The sequence below is a fragment of the Pygoscelis adeliae genome, unplaced genomic scaffold (assembly GCF_000699105.1).
Source record: "Pygoscelis adeliae isolate BGI_AS28 unplaced genomic scaffold, ASM69910v1 Scaffold85, whole genome shotgun sequence".
In the NCBI taxonomy this organism is placed as follows: Eukaryota; Metazoa; Chordata; class Aves; order Sphenisciformes; family Spheniscidae; genus Pygoscelis; species Pygoscelis adeliae.
In genome coordinates this window covers 667,063-688,493 of record NW_008824900.1, presented here as the reverse complement: position 1 = coordinate 688,493, position 21,431 = coordinate 667,063, and the positions used below count along the sequence as shown (strand labels likewise).

Here is a 21,431-nt window from a genome sequence, read left to right as displayed (position 1 = left end):
CTGGCCGGGCTCGCCGGCCGCTCCTGCTCTCGCTGGGGTTATTTCGCGATGCGCAGGTGGGCTGTAAGGACAGGCACGGCGTAGGCGGCGGTTCTTGGTTCAGCCGGGGAGGGGGAATGGGGGGAAAATGGCAAAGCATCCCAAAGACGAGTTCGTTGGAGTGGGGTGAGCTTTGAGAGGGAGGCCGAGCAAAAATGTGTCTTCCCTGGTATGTTTTCACACGCAGTTGAGTCAAGCTAGCGCAAGGAGTGATTTGTCGGCCAGCTGGTGCTTTGCGGTACTGGGGGCTTTGAGGCTGACACTGTTCTGTAAAACAAGACTTTTGCTACTGTCCTGAAATCATGGTTACCTTGTTGAGCAGCGGAAGTCGTGGCCCAGGGATTGTCCTTGCCCTCCTTCCCCACACCTCCCATCCTCCATATTGACTCATTGCTCTTCTTTAAAAGCGTTGTACTTGATCAGATTTCCTTCTCGAGGTGGTTTTCTCATCATCCTTTGATGACCTTAAATCTTCCCAGGCTCATAGCATGCAATGTTGTTAGCGTAAATTAACCTTTTCTCAATGGCCTGTCTATGAAAACCGGTGCCAGACCTGAGCTCCTGTGCTAGCGTGCCCATTTGAAGCAAGAATGCAGTCCAGATGTCCAAAATATTGGGGTCAATGATGCATCTGGATTCCCCTAGAGCTAGACGAGGCGACGCAGCGTATTTCTAAAACGCAGAGATTTGCGAGGAATGTGGCGCTGGTATGTCACTTGAGCGTACAAAAGCCACCTGTGTTTGATTAAGGTGCAGTCTCGCTTTTGGGACTAACTGGATATTCTTTCAGAATATTTTTCACAAGCCTTAAATTCCTGTTTGGGGATGAGAATTTGCTAGATCGGTAGCCAGATAAAAACATGGTGCCTTAGGATGACCTGGTGCCTGTGCTGTCCAGGTAGGCTGTGCAGAGGAGTTAACGGCAGCGCAGAAGATGGCATGTGTCCTGTGACACCGCATGGTACCTGAGTGTAGATCTCTTGGGTGTGGGGACTGCCAGATGCCAGGGTCCTGTAAAACCACCAGCGTTGTGAAATCGGCTGCTGTTTTAGTGTAGCCCCAGCCGTATCGGTGATGCTGAATGCTGGATGTAAAGTTTTGGGATATTCTGTAACTCATTTTTAGAGGGTGCCTGGTTTGAGCCCAGTTCTGTGCTCTCTGAAGTCGCTGAGAGCTTTGCCATTGATTCTGCTGAAAAAGAGGTGTTAATACAGTAATGGTGCAGAGCAAAATGAGTGGTTTATAATCTTAGAGTGTTTATTTACAGTGATGCTCACTTTTTTTTTTCTCATCTGTTTCAGCCGAACAAACTTGTTCACCTTGGAGCTACAAACATTGGTGATTTGAAATTTGAGCTCATCCCCCACTCTTCCTGCGCAAGCAAGGACCAGAAAAATGAATATCCAGGGGAAAGGCTTCCCCTTGGACCTTGGAGGAAGCTTCACTGAAGATGCTCCGAGGCCACCGGTTCCTGGTGAGGAGGGGGAACTCGTGTCCACAGATCCAAGGCCAGTTAGCCACGGTTTCTACTCTGGTAAAAGCGATGTGGTTAGAAATGAGACGTCCACGGCAACACCGAGGCGCTCCGATTTGGATTTGGGGTACGAGCCCGAGGGGAGTGCTTCACCAACTCCACCCTACCTGAAGTGGGCCGAGTCGCTGCACTCCTTGCTGGATGATCAAGACGGTATCAACCTCTTCAGGACTTTCCTGAAACAGGAGGACTGCGCCGATCTGCTGGACTTCTGGTTTGCCTGCAGCGGCTTCAGGAAGCTGGAGCCGTGCACGTCTAATGAGGAAAAAAGACTCAAGCTGGCAAAAGCCATTTACAAAAAATACATCCTCGACAACAACGGCATTGTGTCCCGGCAGATCAAACCGGCCACAAAAAGCTTCATCAAAGACTGCGTCATGAAACTGCAGATTGACCCCGACATGTTTGACCAGGCCCAAACAGAGATTCAGTGCATGATAGAAGACAATACCTACCCTTTGTTCCTTAAGTCGGATATTTATTTGGAATACACAAGGACAGGTGGGGAAAGTCCAAAAATTTATAGCGATCCGAGCTCAGGGTCTGGGACAGGTAAAGGGTTACCCGGTTATCTGCCAACTCTGAACGAGGATGAGGAGTGGAAATGTGACCAAGAGGCCGAGCCCGAGGCCAGCAGGGACTCGGCACCATCCAGCAGGCTCACGCAGAAGCTGCTTCTGGAGACGGCCACCCAGCGCGCCGCCTCGGCTCGGCGCTACAGCGAGGGGAGGGAGTTCAGGTAGGTGAGCGACAGGGCAGTGTCCCTTCTGCAGGGTGCCTCTGGGGAGTGGATCAGGGAGCCGCCGCAGGCGCAGGGCGATGGGAAGCCTTGGAGGACCTTGGGTGGTGGGGAGCACTCGGGGACGGGGGAGCGTCTGCATCGGTACGGGATGGTGTTGTGTTGGCGCTTTGGTGGAATGCAAAGCTTTATTTGAAAGTAGTCGCAGGTTATTTTAAGGCTGTCTTTGGCCGTTCCTGTCTGATTGCCCCGAATCATCCCTGCAGCACGTTCCTTACCCAGGGAGACTGCTGCTGGACGTGGTCTGGAGGCAGGTAGGGCTTGGTGGGCAGTGCAGAGCCATGGGCAGTCCTTGTGCATCTGCAGGGAGTCGAGCAAGCTGCAGTTTCAAGTTGACCGTAGCCTGCGCCGGCAGCAGGTCAGTGTTCAGTTACAGGAACGCAGGCGGGTTCGGCTCGTGGTAAAACTTCTTGTAAATACACCAGGAAATTGTTGTGATGAGCCAGAACTAGAGGCTGCAGGAACCTTGCAGCAGATACCCTCACCTCTGTAATGTTTATATGGGTCAAACGGGGATCACAGAGCTCCCTGAAAATGGTGCTGCTTTGCACACGAGATTCCCAGCACTGAATTCTAGTGGTGTCAAAGTCAGAATCACCGAATCCAGTTAAAACCATTCCCTGCTGCAGCTTTTCCCTTCATCAAAGTAATTGCTGGTTTTTTTAACTGGAGGAGTTGCACAGTTTTGCAGTCTGTTTTTTTTCTGGGTCCCCCACCCACTTCCAGCCAACATGGATTTTGAAACTTGCTGAGAGCTCCGTTAAAATTCCAGACAATTAACTTAGCAGGGAGCTCTCTGGGATCAATAAGCGTGTGTGTGTCTAACCCTTGCTGAATCAACAGAACCCGGCCAGAACACATTCCTACTCACATTCCTTCTTTTTTTTTTTTTTTTTAAATAAAATCTCCTTGTTTTAAGACCTGCTTAGGCTAAAATCTGACGCTTTGTGAAGATTACGAAATGCAGTAGCTGAACTATCCTCTTCAAAGCCGCCTGCCTTATGAAAAGCATTCCTGTGTTTAATCTCCCTCGGCCGTCCCTTTAGTCTGGCAGCTGGAGACGCATCCCGCCCCGCGCAAGGTCTCGGCACCTTTCAGCTGGCGAAATGTTTTTGGTTTGATTCTTGTTTTCTTATAGATTTTGAGGAGGGGATGTTGCATGCGAAACTCTTGGGGGGGGCGGGGAGGGAGGGAAGAGAATTCATGTGGACTCCCGCTGTTTTAATCAGGAGTCGGAAAAACAAAATCCCAGGGTCCTGGGACTTTCCTGTGGAGTTAATAAAAACCTTGAATGTTTCTTGAAGTGCGTTTTCACTGAGCGGTCAGGTACTCACCATAAGTGAAGGATTAGAAAAGTCTACGATTTAAGTAAGTTTTTATTTGAGCGATAATGGCTTTAAGATTGAAAATAACTTATTTGAGGTTCAGCTGTGTTTAGTTTCCTTACTAGAGCAGGTAGCAAAAACCTGCATGCAACGTTGCGCTTCTCAGCTCCGGCTTCAGAAAAAAACGCACTTTACCCACTGTGCCAGGTTTTAGAATGGTTTAAGAAATGTGCTGTGAAATAGAAGCGTTTTGGAGTAGAGTTCCTCGGTCTTGGACATTTTCATACCAGGTTGGAACAACATGAAATAAATCTTTACCTGGGGGATGGAGGTCAGAAAAAAATGCATTATTACTAATTTGTAGTGTCCAACAGCCTGTCATTGTGGCTACTGACGCTCCGTTGACCTGTCGGGTAGGGAGGCACGGAAATGTTTACTGTTCTCACCAGTGCAGGAGTCGTTTCTCAGCCTGGAGTAACTGAAGATAAGTGATTTATTTTATTTTTTAAATGTTGGTATGTCAGCTCTGGTAGCGTCCAGAGCATCGCGATGGGAGATGCTGCCAAACTGCGTAATCTCTGCATTTTTTTATTCTAAAAAATCTGCTGAGATACTAATTTATGAGGTGATTGTTCCTCTTTGTGCAAGACCTTGTGGTTGAATTAACTTACTTCCCGGATGTTGTATAGCAAAAGCTGTCTTGAATAAGCTGGTTTTCAAACCGTAGCATCTTTATCCTGCAGATCTTTTTGTTCATTTACTTTCTCACCTGAGTAAGAGCACGGGAAGCCGGCAGAGCAGCTTGCAGCAAGAAGCAATAGCTGCATGAAGCATTTGAAAGGCTGGGTCCCAATTTATTTTAAAAATTTCCACAAACCTTTATTTTTGCATACGTGTGGAAGAATTTCTCGTTTCTGTTCTTGAGGGAATGTTGAAATAAGCTGTTCTGCATTATATCTGAGGGCCTGTTTAATCTTCCCAAGATTGAACTTCTATTCCTTGGCTTCCATGGAAACCCTAAATAAAGAGGAATCTGAGCAAATGCAGTAGAAGTATTTCTCTATTAGCAAATGAGCATCTTGAACCGGCTCCAAATTTTTTGCAGCAGAAAGTTCATAAATCTTGACACGGTAGCTCTGCTCTCAGGAGAGCGAATGTAAAAAATGCCTCAAACGGCAGAAGACAACCCGTTATTAGCGTTGGATATTTTGAAGGTGTGCAAGTGTGCGTGCATGTGTGACAATATCCCGAAGCCAAAAGCATCGCCGTTGCCCACTGTGTTTTTGTACGCATAGGAAAAGGCCAATCGTCATTATAGTTAGGCTCCTGCAAATTAATTGGACATTGGTTATGGATCAGTGAACTTCAAAGAGGGTAACCCCCGAAGATCTCGGGCATTAACTCACAGCTTCCGAAAGTGACACTAACGTGGTTGTGAGGGCGGCTAAATCGTTCATTAACCTTCTTCTGACATGCCAGGACAGCGTTCCTCGGGTCCGAAGAGCAGAAATTAAACCTGTGCCTGAGAACTGCCCTGCAGCCTGGTTTTCGAGCACTCCAGGAAAACGCACACATCTTAAAAAGCTGGAAATTTGGTGTTTGGTGATGAAAGGTCACAGTTGTGTCTTTTGTCGGGGTGGGTTTCTTCTGCTGTCTCTTTAGCTTTGCATCAGAAGGGGTTCCCTTCCCATTCCCAAAGTGTTGGGGGGCAGTGGTCACAGCCGCTGCCTTTGCTTTCTTCCCGTGGTGGAAAGCAAGAAGAGCATACGGTGTTATGTGTGAGCAGCTCTGCTTTCGTCTCTTCTGAAAGACCAGCAAGCTGGGAGATGTAGGTTGGTTCTGCCGGTTGCTTTGGGTTTTGACTCGTGTTATGAAGTGCACAACGTGTTGGAAGGGAGACCTGGAGGATGGTGATGAGAAGACATGTGGTGGTAGGTGAGGTCTCCAGTTGTTGGGCATCGGGGAATATTGTGGTGGAGCTGATAGGCACGAATGGAGAAATTTCCCAACGGGGGCTTTGATAGACATGTGGTTTGTTGTTTTTTTTTTAAAGGAAGCTGGCTACATGATCTAAGCTTTAATTTCCAGAGTGCTGAGCTGACTAAGCTCATGGCTTTTCACAAGTGTTGGTGGTCCGAATGAAAAGGGTGGGTGAGATGGTTCTCCACTGGGGCTGGTAGAAATCACCAGGAGAGTCCTTATGCTTGTGCCCACATCCTGGCAGCCTCCCTGGACACGCGTGAGAGCAGCCCTCCCCAAAACATACAGCCAGCACTTCTTCATAACAGGGTATGCAGAGAAAGCAAGTGGAGAAACAACTGAAGGAGCTGTTGGAGGGATGTGACAACCTCTGGTCTGAGGCGGTGCGATGACGAACTGTAACATGGAGAGGAACGGCGTAGGCTGGTTCAGGGAAGATGCGGGATCTCTCCGTTGCTTAGGCAGCGTAAACGGTCCGGTGGTCAGAAGCTGGGCCTGCGTCACGAAGAAGCTAAAATTTAGCTGGCAGACCTAATTTTGAGGTTTGCTGCTTCATTCATAGTTAAATACTAAATTGCCCACTTCTGACTCAAAACTGCGTGGTGAAGGAATCGGTGTTAATTGTACCGAATGGGTGGAAAACTGGGGATGCAAAATCACAAACGCTGATGCAGGAGCAGCCTGCCTTTAGAAAGTTTAAGGCGTGCGTTACTGTCTTACTGATGCTTCTTTTAACTGGAGACGCAGCATGTGCATCTTGGAGTTAGGCTACTGGAGCTTCATGAGGAGTTGGTTGCTGGAAAAAAGCAGCTACTGAATGTTATACCCGTATGTAAAGGCGGAAAGAAAAGTTTTGGATGCTTAGCTTGAATTGAAATTTTGCTGGGCCCATAACAACACTTGTAATCAATACAACCCTATTTGGCGTCTGTGGCTACTTTGAAACTGAAAGAAAATAAGTTAGAGAATAATAGTTTTGGTTCTGCATTGTTCTTGAGAGAAGTTAGCGAGTCTAACGGGGAGGTGGGGTCTGATGCTAATAGCGCTAAGTGGTAATTTAGTGACTTGAGCGCTGTAAGATACACAAGACAAAGACTGATGGTGGTTTTGCACAGAAGTTACGCCAGCTTTTTTAAATACATTGTTAAGCTGATGAAACTTCTGCGTGGAAATGCTTACATTAACAGTGTAAAGTATTTATACTGGCGGTTGCCAAGTTTTAAAATGGATTTTATTTGAAGAAGAATACCTTTTGTGCCCATAACTTTGCCTCTACACAAATCAAGATGAAGTGGTGTATTTGTTGTTTGGTTATGGATCAGTGCTTTGGCTTCTTTTTAAAGACAGGTAGTTAAGCTTTTAGCACTCTCTTTTGATAAATGAATAGCGTTTTCTCCCCTCCTCCAGCAAACAGCTACCTTATTTTGTTGTGATTCAGTTTTATTTGGGTTACAGAATCTTTTCTCTTACAAGCACAAGAGGGGAATTATATCTCCCTCTTTTTGGTGCTGGGGAGGTTCAGAGGGGACATGGGGGGGAGGGGGGAAATCTTCATGAGGAAGGCGATGCAGCCCAGGTCACCAGAGGGGAGGGGATCTCCATCCTTGGAGGGCTTCACGGCTGTGTTAGGCAGAGCCACGGCCCATCTGGTCCAGTGTTGGCGATGGTCCTATTTTGATGTGCACTTACCGTGATGGCACAAATCATGAGATACTGTGTTTTGAGAACAGGGTTGGAAGCCGGGCTGTTTTGGGTTCTGCCCAGTTTCAGAAATAATTGGGTGCTAAAAGGCTGAATGGGAGCTGAACCCATCCCAGGACGCTGAGAAGTGCATGCAGGAGGTGGGCCACGGGGTGGGTACACCTTGGTTTTGATCTGCCGTTCAACTTGGCTTTATGTTTTAAGAGTTTCTTTGTTGTCGCTATAATGGACTAATCCCTTGAATAATTAGTTACCATTGGACGTTTTAAAAATTACTGCCTCTTGGATGTTTTCCTTTTAATAGTCTGTTAGATCCTGGATTTATTAACTATTGAGACAGACTGTGAAATCCTGTTACGCGAGGCTTTCTCGGTGGAAAAGGGACTGAGAAGGATGTGGGGGTGTTGGGGAAAACACACACTGGCCTCGTGTTAGGGTAGAGCCGTTGCCTTCCCCACCTTCCCAAGCCATGCAAGAAGTCCTCCCTTCCCTCTAGGCTGGGTCGCTGGCTGTCGGAGCACACCACGGTTGTGGGTCATCCCTAGGTCTGGGGCTTCAGAAGGCGCTCCAAGAAGTTACAGCACTGTGGCTGCACAGTGCAAGGCCAGTCATGCAGTCACTGTGCCTCTAAAATAAATTGTGGGCCTGATTTTATTAGAATCAGTGGAGAAATCTGGTTTCAGAAGTGGCTGTATGCGTAGTGCAGAAAATTGCTGTGTTTAAAAAAAACTCCGAACGGAGGTGGATATTTCCAGGAACTGATTTATCCTAAATCAGTTCCTGGAAATATCATTGGATTATTAGGCTCATCCTTAAATCCATTAAGCAAATTACAGTTAATCAGTCAAATAAAAGAAGAAAGATCTTTTGCAATGCCCTGTCTTTTAAGCCACATGCAGAAGCTGTAGTAATATTTTAATTTTCCGTCTGTCAGTGAATGTATTCAATCACTTTGCTTCCTTATGTGGAGGATTTGAAATTAGAAACTGAGGTTAATTATCTGCATTAAATGAAATATGTGAGACCACAAAAGCAAAAACCTTCACGATTTGGTATAGTCTGTTAAGCTAGGCAGGCTGTTTCAGAAGGAGAGGGGTTATTTTTTCCCGGTTTTGTTCTGATTGAAGGGTTTTAGTCACAGTAATTGAAATGATTAAAAAGTCAAATTGCTGGTGAATAGAATTCTGAGCATCTTTCTGAAAAGATTTGACACTTGGTTGAGAGCAGGGGTTTGCTCTGCCTGGCGGCGTGGAGCAGCCGGTGTTGTGCCGTCCCCGTGTGGGTGAGGCCAGTTGTCCTTGGTGCCTTGTTATCAACCCCTTCCATGGCAATGGGCTGTCATGGCTCTGCTGCTGAGTTAGTGGAGGTGATTTGGAAGCGGAACAATACTGGAAGAGAGCTATGCTTTTGAGCGCATCAGATATAAAACGGGTCCGACACCATCCATCCTAATGCCAGTAATTAGCTAATTGCTGCCTGCTTCACTTGGAAGTGCAGCTTCGGACTCTACAAAGAAGACAATCCTCTTGGAAATACACCATCCCCAGCAGTCAGCTGGTTTTGGGGTGATTCGTTTGTTAAGAGGCTCGTTTTTTTTCCTACCGCTGCAGTACACATGTGGCTCAGGTTTTAACTGTTCCAGGGATTGTAGTGCCTGCTCATCGGGGGGCAAAGATGCCCCTTTGCTGGTGCGGCCCTGAATCCCCTGCTCATCATCTGGGCACTTCAGGAAAGGTCTCTTCTGGAGACGCGCGTCTTCTTGTTCCCCTCTGCCATGTGCCATAGCAAGCTGTTTTGACCGAAGTCATGCTCAGAAATTAAATTGCAGCAGGTCACGCTTGCGTGTAAAAGCAAAACCATCATTACTCGCAGCCCTGGTCTGGGTTCTTCACTGTTGTTAAGGCAGCGATGAATATAAGTAGAACTGTTGCAGTTTTAAGTCATATTATCCAAATTCTGTAAAACCCACATGGAAATTGGATTTTACCTTTGAAGACTCCAGAGTACACTTTTGTGGTAAGACCTGGAATTTTTTGGTCCTGTGGCCCCCAAGATACAACCTGTCCTTAAAGTACCAGCTTTTAGAAGGTCTTTAGCTGATCTAAATAGCTAATAGATTAATAGCTTTCACCTATCCTGATGAAAAACAGCAGGGGGATGGAAAACTATAGCTAGAGGAAAAAACCTCTTTGAACTACCCCAGTGAGACCTACTGGTTAGAACCAGGATCTCGTGTTAGACCCTGGACCTACCTCTAGAGCTAATGACCAGAAGCCTACTGGGTTTTATTCTTCTGTCAACCCTTCGACCCCCACATATTCCCTGTCCTGTTGTAGACTGCAGAGTCTCAGTCCTCTCCCTCTCTCCATTTTCATTTTCCTTCTTTCTGGAGGTTTAGGTTTTTTTGTCATTTACCTCCAGGGTGTGTTCAGAGGAATGCTGGTGCTGGAAGGAGGAGAGCAGTAAGCGTGGGGAAGTGGGATTGCCTTTTTTTCAGCGGTCCACATTTAGAGTGAATTAGCTCTGCTGGAAAACCGTGCCTTTAGTGTTCAACAGATTTACCCTTTTCAGTCATAAATTTTGGTCTTTTTCTTGGCTGGCAATCAGCTTTTCAGACTGGGTGAGATTTATCTGGAAGAGGGGCTTCCTTGTCTGCCACTGCTGCCAGCCTGGTCCAGGCGGTTGCTTTGGGACCTCCGTCCAGCACATGTATTCACGTGGGATCGATCGTTTGGTGGCTGAGGACCTCTCCAAGCTTTCACAAGCAAAGTACAAATCAGAGCCGAGTCGCAGGAGAGCTCCTGGGAATTACGGGTAGGATCCAGGGAGAGAGGTGCAGGGACTCCGTATCCAGCTGTGGCTACTGGGTTCGATTAACTTTCTCCTTGCTCTGCCCCGCGGAAGGAAGAGCTGTAAAACCATTTGGCACCAGACATGCAAATGAGAGCTGGGCTGAAGCGACTGTTACCCTCGAGGATCCCAAAAGAGGAATCAACAAATAGAAATTATTCTATTAGCAGGGGCAAAGTTCACAGGTTAACCATCATGTCAAATCAATGAAATACAGCCTTGATCTCCTGCACAAGGGCTTTATTGTGTATAAAGAAGAGTGCCCGAGCAAAGACAGCAAGTTCTTGCACTGTAACATTTGCAGCGTGCTGAAGAAAGGGAAGCTCTGTACAGAATGCAGCACGAAATGCCTCCTTCGGACATCGGCTTAATTCCTGCTTCAAAAGATTGTAAAACATGACCTTGGAACCTTCTTGCTCTCCTTATGGCCCTACCCAGATTGGATTTCCACAGGGCATGTATTTTTTATTTTTTTAATAAAAAGTTGGGGTCTTTGGCTAAGAAGGCTTGCCTTTGTACTTTAATTCAGTCCATGTGACTGTCATAACATTTATTTCTTAGGAAATGAAAAATGTTCCTTCTTGAGCAAAGCCACAAAAGAAAGCCGTTGGGTACGCTGGCAACCTCAGGTGTGTACAGCATGTGTCTTCTGCTGATCTGCTAGCACCAGATGAAGACCGTCACCCCTTTGTTGCTTGGCCCAAGGCTCTGCCAGGAAAAGAAAAGGCAGAAGCCGTCATCTTTGTTGTGGAAGTATTTCTATTTAATTGTCTTTGAACATCTGCACATTCAGGGAAGCTTTGTTTTCCTCTCTTGGGAAAAGCTACTTAGTAAAGGCTCACTTGACCCTCTTTTCTTCAAGATGGGCCAATGCTTGCAAAAAGACATGAGCTTGAAACAAGATGGAAATGGGCAGCAAAGGATGTGTGGATGTGTCACTGCAGTGTAGGATTTGTCACCTTGTAAAACAGCTGTGGGGTTTTCCCCTCCAGATATATGCAGTGAAGTTTGTGACCCGGGGGTGATTTGAGTGCTGCTGGCTGGGGAAATTAGCCCAACTGGAGGCATTTGAGAAGGCTGAGCTTCCTGCTGTCCGCCAGTGGTGGGTTTGGGTCTTCCTCAGAAGAGGCTGGAGGCGCCTGCTGAAACTGATCCATAAACCTTCCTCCTTCTGAAGAGAGGAAGCTTTCCAAATGGGCTTGGGAAAAAACTTTCCTTTGGTAATCCTGGAGATAACAGGTCATGCAGCTTCACCCAGTGATTCTTGCACAATAGCTTGTGGTCAGGCTGAAGTGTCTATTTTAGAAAGGCATCCAAGTGATGGGAGGTCATGCAGCATTTTTGTTATCTCTTCCCGTGGTTAGTTACTCTCACTGTTCTCGGTGTGTTCCTTATTGCTCGGTGTGTTCCTTATTGCTTGCTTCGGTTTTTTCCAGCTTCAGTTTCTAGCTGCTGGGTTTTGGTGTGTCTTTGCTCACTTTAGTGGCTCCAAATACCTTCCGCGCGTTTGAAAAAAAACCTACTGAAAGGGTGTGAATGTTCTCCTCAAGTGGCAGCAGCTTTGTTATGGAAGGCCCTTTGGTTTTATTAGACTTTTCAACCCTCCAGTCGACTGTTAAACAAGCCGTAGCTTGTCATGGTTGACAAACCTTCGCTCTGGTCTCAGACCTAACCTACCAGTTTAAAAGGCAGTATTCTTTTGTGTGCAGGTTTCTGGGTGGGGACCATCGGGCTTCTAAGGGAAATTAACTTGCGGCCTCTCTTTCCCCCTCCCACCTCAAATAAATTAAGTTTTGTGTTAACTGTTCTGTCACTTCCAAAGGCCAAAAGGAAATGTCAGGCTATGCTTTAGGTTTTCTGCTACCTGAAGTATTCTGCTACACACTAAGAGTGCAAGTAGGTGGGAATATGTAGTTATATTAAAAACAAAACAGCTGCACATTCAGTGTCAGCAACTGAAGATAAAATGTAGAAAGTTTTTTTCCGAATGATTCATCCATAATTATTTAAAAACATGTTGAATTTATTCTTAAGCTTTGGAGAAGAATTCTTGCAAGGCTGGCGTTTGCCGTCTGTGATGTTTATACACCTGAGTAAATGCCTGTCTCAGCAGTTTGTCAGTGTTGAGTGCTCCAGATCTAAATCCCTTCAAAGGTAAACCCAGCACACCTTTGTCTCTGCTGGCCTTTCCGTCTCCAGAGTTTTGGCTGGTGAGGTGGAACCAGTCGTAGCAGTGGCTGGCACTAGCATAGGCAGGGTGCTGAGTCTTAATAACTGTTTCATGCAGATTTACGATTTACTTTCTGTAGGTTTGGGTGGCAAAGGTTGTAGTAGCTGGATGACACAAATACACTGACGGGACTGGTGGAGAGCTGGTTGGGGAGCAGCTTTGTGTGCCCGCAGCCACGCTATGGGCTGTCTGCTCTCCTCTTTTTATGTCCCTCCAGGAGTATCTGTCGTATGGATTGTACTGGTCCGGGACAGAAGGGAGGGAAGCTCCTTTGGATGGTCTCTCTAGGATGCGGCAGACGGGCCACATCTGCTTTTAGGGGCGTTGGAAGGTACGGTGCTTTTCCTTGTGGCATGTCATTGCAGGTGCTGCTGCTTCCTGCCCAACTGGGCAAAACGCAGTATTTTTATTTTCAGCCCTGCGGTATTCAGGAGAAGGTAACCTGCGCTGAGAGAGGAGCATTTTTCAGATGCTTCTCTCTCTCTGTGATTGCCAGGAAGTTGGAAATGTGCTACACTGAACTGGCTGAAAATTCGGGGTTGTTGTTGTTTTTATGCTAACATAGCACTCTGCCCGACTCACCAGCCCAGATAAGCATCCGTGCAGGGCAGGGCTCTTGCCCACGTGGCCAGGAGGACAGCCTGCACTGCAGTGGGTGTCATTGCCGAGCAACCAACACCTTGCAGTTTCATCAGGCTCAGGGTGCGTTTTTCCTCCAGCAAGAGGCACGGCGTGGACGCCTGCTGCAGCCTGCGCTGCCTTTCGCTTTGCTCCACTGCAGCAGAGCGGGGAGAGGAGGGGAAGGATCTCCGAGACCGACGAGTTGCGTCTCTGATCCAGACATTAGCAGGGTGCCCTCAGTCCCTGGGACAGCACCAGTCAAGCTCCATTGCTCCATCATGCTGCTTGGATGTAAGGGATGAGCAAATTTAAGGAAGGCAGAAACCCCAGCGCTTGTTCTAGCCCCTCCTGCTGAGCCCTGCTGCCTGCAGCTGCAGCTTTAGTCAAGAGCTCAAGGAGGCTTTTCTGATCCTGCAGGAGTCTTGGCAGAAAAGTCAGTTGGCCCCATGTTGATCTGTTTTCCTTGCTTGACACAGTGCTAGAGCTCCTCTCCTTGAGAGCCAACTGTCCCTTCCAAATATCATTGACTTGGGCACTCTCAGCCTGGGAGAGGTGGCTTTTTGGAGCTGTAGCAAGTAAGCTTGATATCCCACTGATTTTATAGTGAAGATGCTGGCCTTGCAGTCCTCCAGTGCCTGCCCATAGCTCTTCCACATACTCAGAAGGGTAGATGCTTCCTACAGCTCACTGGATTTGCCTCCCCGATGGTAGGATATACTTGAGAGGCAGCAGTTGCTTGGGTTCAGCAAGGTCATCAGGGTTTTGGTCCCTGATGGTGACGCCCTGAGTCAGCTCTGCGTGGATTGCTCCGGTTCTCACCTCATGTAGGTTCTTCTGTCTGGAGCCATGAACCACATTGCCAGCAGTCAAGCTACGAGCAACCCTTTTTCCTTGTTAATTGCTGCCTGTGGCTTGGCACCAGCAATGTCAGAAACCCTCCCAGGTAGCCCATCTTGGGCTGTGGACTTGGGTGTAGTGTGTTGCCTCGGGTGGCGCGGAGTAGCATAATCCTCTCACTTCCCAGCTTTGGAAATCATCCTAGAAGCCTGAGCTGAAGAAAGAGGGTGGGACTGGAGCCAAACCTCTCGTTCCAGATGGGACAGTAGTGGCTCGAACACCTATTGTCCACAGAGGTGTTGCCAAGCCACAGAAGGCAATTAGCAGGGAAGAAAAATGTGCTTCCTGTAAAATTTGAATTTTAAAAATAGTTTTTCTTTTTAAATTGAACATACATACATTGATATGCCAAATAGGCAAAATTGGGATTGTAAGAGTGAGCATCTGAAATTCTCTAACTCGTGTAGTTAGCAAGTTAATAAAACAGGCAGGTTTGTCAAACGGGATTATATTCAGTCCCGAGCAATAGCTGAGTGTGAACAGGATTTGCAACATCAGGTTACTCTGCATTTGGCATAGAGGACAAGTTAAAACAGTCCTGGAGTATGGTAGAGAGGTCTCTTTCTAAGCCAATACGGTTATGGTGGAGATAGAGTTTGAAAAGAAATTTTTTCCTCCTTTTTAGGGTCAACTGTTTGTTGCAGATCTAAACTGTGTATTAAACAGTCAACCCCTTTTCGGGCCTTAAAAAGGTTTTCACAAGCTCTCCCTTTCATACAGGGGACCCTTCTGCACCAAGTCCCCCCCCTCAGCTGACGTTGCAACCATGGTTTATATTCGTGCTAGGCTGCTGGATTTCACCTTTCACTATCCTAGCACTCAGTGCATCAGTTCCCTCTGTATAATTGTATTTTGAGCATGAATTTGGAAACAGCAGGATTTTAGTGGTGGGGACCTCAGGGATGGGAAATTCTTCCCAGGTGCTGGGGGGACCGTAGAGATGGGGAGCATCGGAGTGGCGGTGCGTAGCAGGGAAGGAGGGGAGGGCGGTGGGGAAGTATTGCCTGCAATCTGCGACCTCCAGCAATCCGAGACTGAGGTGGTGGAATAGAGAAGAGAGTAGATGGTGTGGCCCTGCATTGGCTGGGGACCTGCTGACTGTGCGAGCTGTTTGAGGTCAGAGTGCCCTCCGAGTCCCGGAGGAGTGCCTTATTAGTGCTTTACTATCCTTCCTATCTCCAGCTTCCCATATAGACAAAACAAGCATGCGTCATTTCTTGGAGAGAAGTGTGGTAAAGCTTGTCCTAGGCACTTTCAAGCACGTTGTTGGCTTTCCTTGAGTTAATCCTTCCTCCTTGCTCTTCCCGTGGTCCCTATGATGCAAGATCAGAAAAGGCTGCTCCAGTATCTCACCATAGCTGATCATAATTCTATTTATCTCACCAGATTTCTTAAAATACATTCTCAGTAAGTACATCAGCCATGGCCACCTTACCTGGTGTTGACAGTAGTCCTGCTTCAAGCTGGAGGTTGGACTATTCTGCTCCTCCAGAGGTTCCTTCCAACCAATACTGCTGTGATTTTAGTTCTTAGTTAACTGCCAAGCAGATCCTCCCCTGTCACGTGCATGTCTGAAGGACTTCATCAGCTTTAATGCAACAACGAGCCCCGCAGAAATTCATATGCTCATGCAGCTTAAGTAATGGCACTAACAGCTGGACTGGTGGCCAGGAGACAGGGAGCCATCACTGGACAGAATCGTGAAATACAATACAAGGGCCCTGCTCTGAGATAAAAGTGCAGTTCCAGCAACCCAAGCCACAAGAGCAAGGAAAAGCATTTTTTTTTCCCCCCAAAAAAATGCATCGAAAGTGAGGGATGAAACTGCCATACTGTAACAGCCATCTACACTAGATCATATCCTTGCCCGTCTCTCCTCCTCTGCACCTCTAGGGGTGTTTTTAAATCTCCTGTCTAAAAGGTTAAGCTTTAAAACTGAAAAAGGTATGTTTCCTTTCCTTTCAATCATTTAGTGATTTTTAATTTGCTGTTTGATCCTGATTCTCATGCATTGACTGTGTGGGAGCTACAGCATTGGGTTACAAATAAAGCAGGTAACTGTTCCTTTAAAAACTATAAGACTTAAATCAAATTATGCAGTATTGAAATCAAGCATATTTTTCAAATAACAGAAGGAATGGATTTTTTGTTGTTGTTTGTTGGTATGCACGTTAGGATCTTGCCATGTTTTTAAATATCTGATCTAAAATCTGTTCTCCTGGTGGTGAATTTCTCTTTGCAGCGTGGTGACCAGAGGTCCTGCATCTCGCCTCCAAGGCCAGTGAAGGTGGGAATAGGCAATGTACTATTTTTAGAAATCAGTAGTGATACATTCCAGGAACTCCTGCAGTATTTTTCAGAACCAAGTTTGAAGGTTTTAAGCACAGATAGGGAAATATGTCATCTGTGTAAATTGCTCTAAATTACCTGCAATTTGTTGGGAGTTGCCATTTCTAAGTGCTTATTGCAACTCTAGATATTTGAGGAAGCTTTTGATTATCCTGAGCTTGTAAAATGTAATTGGCTATTTCTTAATTGTTGTCCTCTGTGAAGTATAATTACCTGTAATGTAGAGCTTTGTATTTGTCAATGCCGCAAACAGGAAATCAAGAGTGTCTGATTGAGATAAGTTTGGGGACTCCACCATGACTGGTAATTGCATCAGGTGACTTGTTTGTACTGGGGCTGGTCTCTCCTGTAAAGTCCTGGAGACCTTCAAAGAACCTAGAAACCTTAAATACCGTCTTTATGTCTTGTTGTGCAGAAGTCTGGCTTGTACTTTCCTAAAACACACTTCAAACAGCTACCATCTTCTTAGCAAGGTAGTGGCATCTCTTCATTCTGATGTATTGCATGAAGTTTCAGGAGGAATAGACTGAATTGGAATTAATTGCTTAAATGCAGTTAATCAGAAGATGTGGTAGAGCTTGCTGACGTTCATGAATACCATAGAGATCAGTTAGTTAATGCTTAGCAGCCTGAAGGAAGTTGAGAGATACAGAGAATCCCAGTTCTCAGCGGTGTGTGATTGTACGTGGATGTGCAGCAGAGAGTGGGTCTTGAATGGCCATACCGAACTCGGATCTACTGCAGACTAAAAGTATGTCTTATCCCAGTCCGACATGTCTGCACAGGGAGTTGGTCCTCATGTCCCATTTGCTGCTGCCACTCGGCTGCCCTTGACCCAACCATGCTGGCATTCCTCCAGGACCAAGGGCCTGGGCTGGGAATGCGGGTCTGCGATGCTGGGGTTACACAGTTGGGGGGTATGTTGCATGGCCGAGGTCTACCTGTAAACTTGCGTCTCCTTGGGTTCGTGTCATGCTCGCTCATGCTGAAGCTTTCATTGTCATTGTCATCTTCCGAAGCTGCATCTGTCCTTGGTGGGGCATTAAACATTATTACTTAATTGAACTTAGACGTTATTGGGGAATTCTTTGTTGCAGTTCTGGGTGGTTTTCGTGCTTTACAGCAGCAATACAAGTGTCAGGCAGGGTACGTTGACCCCTCCTTTGTCTCCACCCGGGCTTGGCCGTGCTGAGCCCAAGCACAGCTCTGGGGAGTGGTGGAGAAAGATGTAATGTAGATTGACATGGCCAGTCTGGGGTTTTACATTCGGTGTAAGGGGGTGGGGAGGCATCAAGGGAGAATGAAAAGCCCGCTCATTCCCCACCGCAGCCGTGGGAGATGCAGTGCTGAGACAGGCTGGTTTATGAACGGCTCTGCTCCCATACCTGGGGGTTTCTAGAACTTTTGTGTATGTGTATTTTCCTTACGTGCAGTCTGTAGGTTTAAATATCCTCCTCACTGTGCCTTTAGAGCGTGACTTAGAAGCAAGAGCCGCTTGAAAGTGTCCTCCAGGAGTGCCTGGCCGATTCTGCCACCCAAAAGCAGCAATGCAAGCTTCCTTTGGAGGAACCTCCTAAAAACAAAACCTTAAAATAAAAACCCTCTTCTTGCTAAACTAACTCTCCGCAAACATAGAATTATTTAGTTTTATTTTTGCTCTTTTGATGGAGAACCGGTGCCGAACAGTTCTCAGGGAGAGCGGTGAGTCAGCTCGCCCAACAGTGACTCTATTGATAGATGGAAGGAGTGGCGCTGAAGTCTGTCTAGTCATTGTTGGTACTTGGCTGGAGCGCCAGGGGCTCCGAGGGCAGGCTCAAACACTTCTCGCCAGCCTTGGGAGATCAAACGCGATGAGTCAGGCCGCAGAAAGTCATGATAGGGCCTAAATTAATTAAATCTTTTTTTTTTTTTTTTAAACACTGTTTTGAGAGCAGGAAGGGAAGGACATGCATGCACCGGGGTGTGTGGACCCGCCAGCTTGTGTCTCATTGCAAGTTGACTTTTCTTGCCTCTCCTGAGCTGCTCCAGTGGAAACTCGGCCCCTGCTCTGCTTTGGAGTGATGGACCTGCCAACTTTCTCCTCTCTTGATAGCCTCTCATTTCTCACCTTTCTGTGTGAGGACGTGAGGCAGAGCTGGAAAATAAACACCACTGACACACCACTCTTACGTATCCCGTCTTCTGGTTATTTTTCAATTAAAAATGCATACAAGCCAGAAAACATTTCAAGAGGAGCTTTAATTCATTCTAATTTTTGTGTAATTTTGATGAAGGTGGGAGAGGCAGGACATGGCCAGATGGTGGGAAGTGCGGCCGTGCTGCAGACCTACCAATGGCTTTCCCCCAGGTTTTTCCATCTCCTTTTCCCAAGGCCTGGCTTGCTGTTGAAGATGGGGAACCACATCCATGAAGCCCACAGCTTCTGACAGCTTTGCCTACAAAGCGAACCTTAAAGGTCATGGGCATGAAGGACCGTGTGCCATCAGTACACCAGCCCTTCATGCCAGCACCGATATCCCATGCCATGCCTTGGGTTGGTACCGTCCCCTGGGCAAGAGAGGGTTACAATGGGCACTGAAGGCCTCAGATTTCACTTTGGTCTATTAAATGCAAGTGCCACACACTTCGATACCTCAGGCCATGCTGCCCCGAGGTTTCTTCAGGTGCTCTGAACACGCAGTGTTCACCTCCCATCTCACCAGGCACCAGGAGCCAGCCAATTTTCAGCATAACGCACAATCTCAACTATTTTATTGCTTAATTTAGGCCATAAAGTCCCTTTGATGTGTTGTGTAATGCAACGTTCATTCTGAAAAAGTGGGTGGAGTAGCTTTATGGTATTATAAAAATAAATAAAATGCCTGGCAGGATTTTGAAACCACATGGTCATTCCTCCTCTCTCCGCAGATAAGTTGATTGTTGAGAGAGAAATCTTGCTTAATATCTAACTTTGGGTGATTTATTTCTCCAGAGTCCTTTCATCTCCAGCATGTATTGGGTTATCTGTGACTTCTAATCTGATTGTTTTAAGCATGATCAAAGAAACCAAGAGAATGCACTTTATTTTCCCACTGTATGAACAGAATGCTGTTTGTACAGTGCATTACATCACCTGTTCCTGCTGCTCCTGAGTCCTGCACCAAATGGCTGTGGTATAAATAGAAAACAGAATGGACTTGTAGGGGGTGATGAAATTTGTTCCACTTGCTGAGTAAAACAGAGTTAACTCAACGAATGCTTTCTTCACGCCCGACTCTACCTCAGCACACAACAACACAGGCTGAAAATGTTTGAAATAACTTGCTCATGCAGGGTATCGAGTCGGCATTCGGCAGCGTCGAGGAGCCCTGCTGAAAATCCACTGGAGATGGCAGGCAGGGAGATTGCCGTCGTTGAAATTGCTGGGATTCTTTCCAGGCTATGCAAAGAAAGAGTTTGGCCTTGGGTCGGAGTCATCGCGTTGTTCTAGCTACGATGGTCCACGGGCAGGGTCTGCAGGGAGAGGTGGTCGCCATCCTTGCCAAGGCTTGGTGCTGCAGGATCCCTGCACACGTGGAGCTCTGTGCCGTCCCAAGAAACCCCTCCATCAAAAGCAGCTTGCTTTTGGAAGCTCTGGAGGAGGTAGACCATGGGGACCCACCCAGTTGTTGCTCCAGGTTGCAAACTGTGCATTTCTGGGGGACGAGCACTGAGGAGCAGCTCTGATTCGTGGTGGAGGCCTAGAAGGTGCCTCTGAAGATGGGCCTGGGAGCTGCGTTTCCCTGCTTGCTCCTAAAAATCCCCAATTCAAGAAAGGATGGTTATTTTCTGACATATCTTAACGCTTCACCACCACGTAACCTCAGCACTTCGTGGAGGATGGCTGTCCTTCTCTCTGCAGCTTTGCCATGTCTGCCCCGCTAACCTCTCCCAGCCTCTTCGGGGGCACTGAGCAGCATTTTCACTCCAATTATCTAACTGATTAACATATTTAACCTGGAACATTTGTTCTCAGGCAGTGTTTGACTTTCAGTTTCTTGCTTCTCTTGCAAACCAGGAGGGTAATCTGGGGGCCTGAAAGCTTGCTTGCTAGCTTTTCCAAGTTGTAGCTGTTGGCCTTAAAAAATTTTAAATTTTTTAAAAAAAAAAAAAATTAAAAATTTAAAAAAAAAAAAATTCTCCTTGCTGACCTTGCCTTGACACACCTACAGGCCCTCATGAAAATCCCACCCTGGGTAAATAGCTCACGTTTTTATTCAGAGGAGAACTGCCATGCACCAAAGGGTCAGGGAAAATCATTCGGGAGATAAGTGGTGGTTTTATCTTAAGCAGTTAGTCCTTAGCGTTGGGTTGGGTTTTTTAATTTTTGATTGGCTTGGAGGTTGTTCTTGTGCAGCATGTGGTCGCTGTAGGAATACTAAATTTGCAAAAATGGCTAAAACTTGTCTCTGGCGCCCCGTCCTGCCCCTGCCACCCCTCTCGCTGGGAGGCAGAAAGCCACTGGCATTTCTGACATGCCATTACAGCAGGATGAGCTTAGGGCCACTATCTCCCTCATCAGCCTCGGGGTAGTGATCATCTGGTACATGAAAAGGTTTTGCCCATCTGTCATTAAGCTGCTGCTGGTTTTCTCTCTGTGTAGTCCCCAGGTTGAAGGAGCAGGAAGGAAGCTGGGAGAGGACTGAAGCGCGGCCATTTCCCTTCGGATGTTGTCGCTGCGTGGGTTAGGGTCGGGATCTGCGTGGCTTCAGCAGTGCCAACTGCTCAGGCACGGCTGGGTCTCCTTGTTGCAGCCATCACCCTGTGCAATGGGGAATTGTCTTTCTCTGAGCAAACCGAGCTGCTCTGCAGTTTCTTTACAGTGAATTATAGGAAAATAAGTTTATCCTTCTCTCTTGAAAGCTGTGCAGCACCAACTTGGGATTGCCTAAACCTTTCAAAGTTACCCTGCGGGGTGCTGAGCAGTGGGAACGACTGCGCAGTTACCTGGCCTTGTCCTACCCACAGGTCCGCTGCTGCTGGCCGAAGCGGTGATACTGAGCTCGCTCTCCAGAGACTTGCCGGCAGCAGCATGTTGCTTGCCTCAAGGTCGTATTGCAAAGGTTGCTGTAGCTGAAACACTTCTTG

At 47.1% G+C, this 21,431-nt stretch overlaps 1 protein-coding gene across 2 annotated transcripts in view; it reads left to right on the top strand.

Moving 5' to 3' along the window:
* Window positions 1-1,238: 1,238 nt before the first annotated feature.
* Window positions 1,239-21,431, top strand: part of AXIN1 (axin 1) — a 72,218-nt gene continuing 52,025 nt past the window's right edge. For both annotated transcript variants that reach the window (XM_009324696.1, XM_009324695.1), the window contains exon 1: window positions 1,239-2,312. In XM_009324696.1, coding sequence (XP_009322971.1) covers window positions 1,435-2,312 — 878 coding nt within the window. In that variant the 5' untranslated portion in view covers window positions 1,239-1,434. The remainder of the gene's footprint in view (window positions 2,313-21,431) is intronic.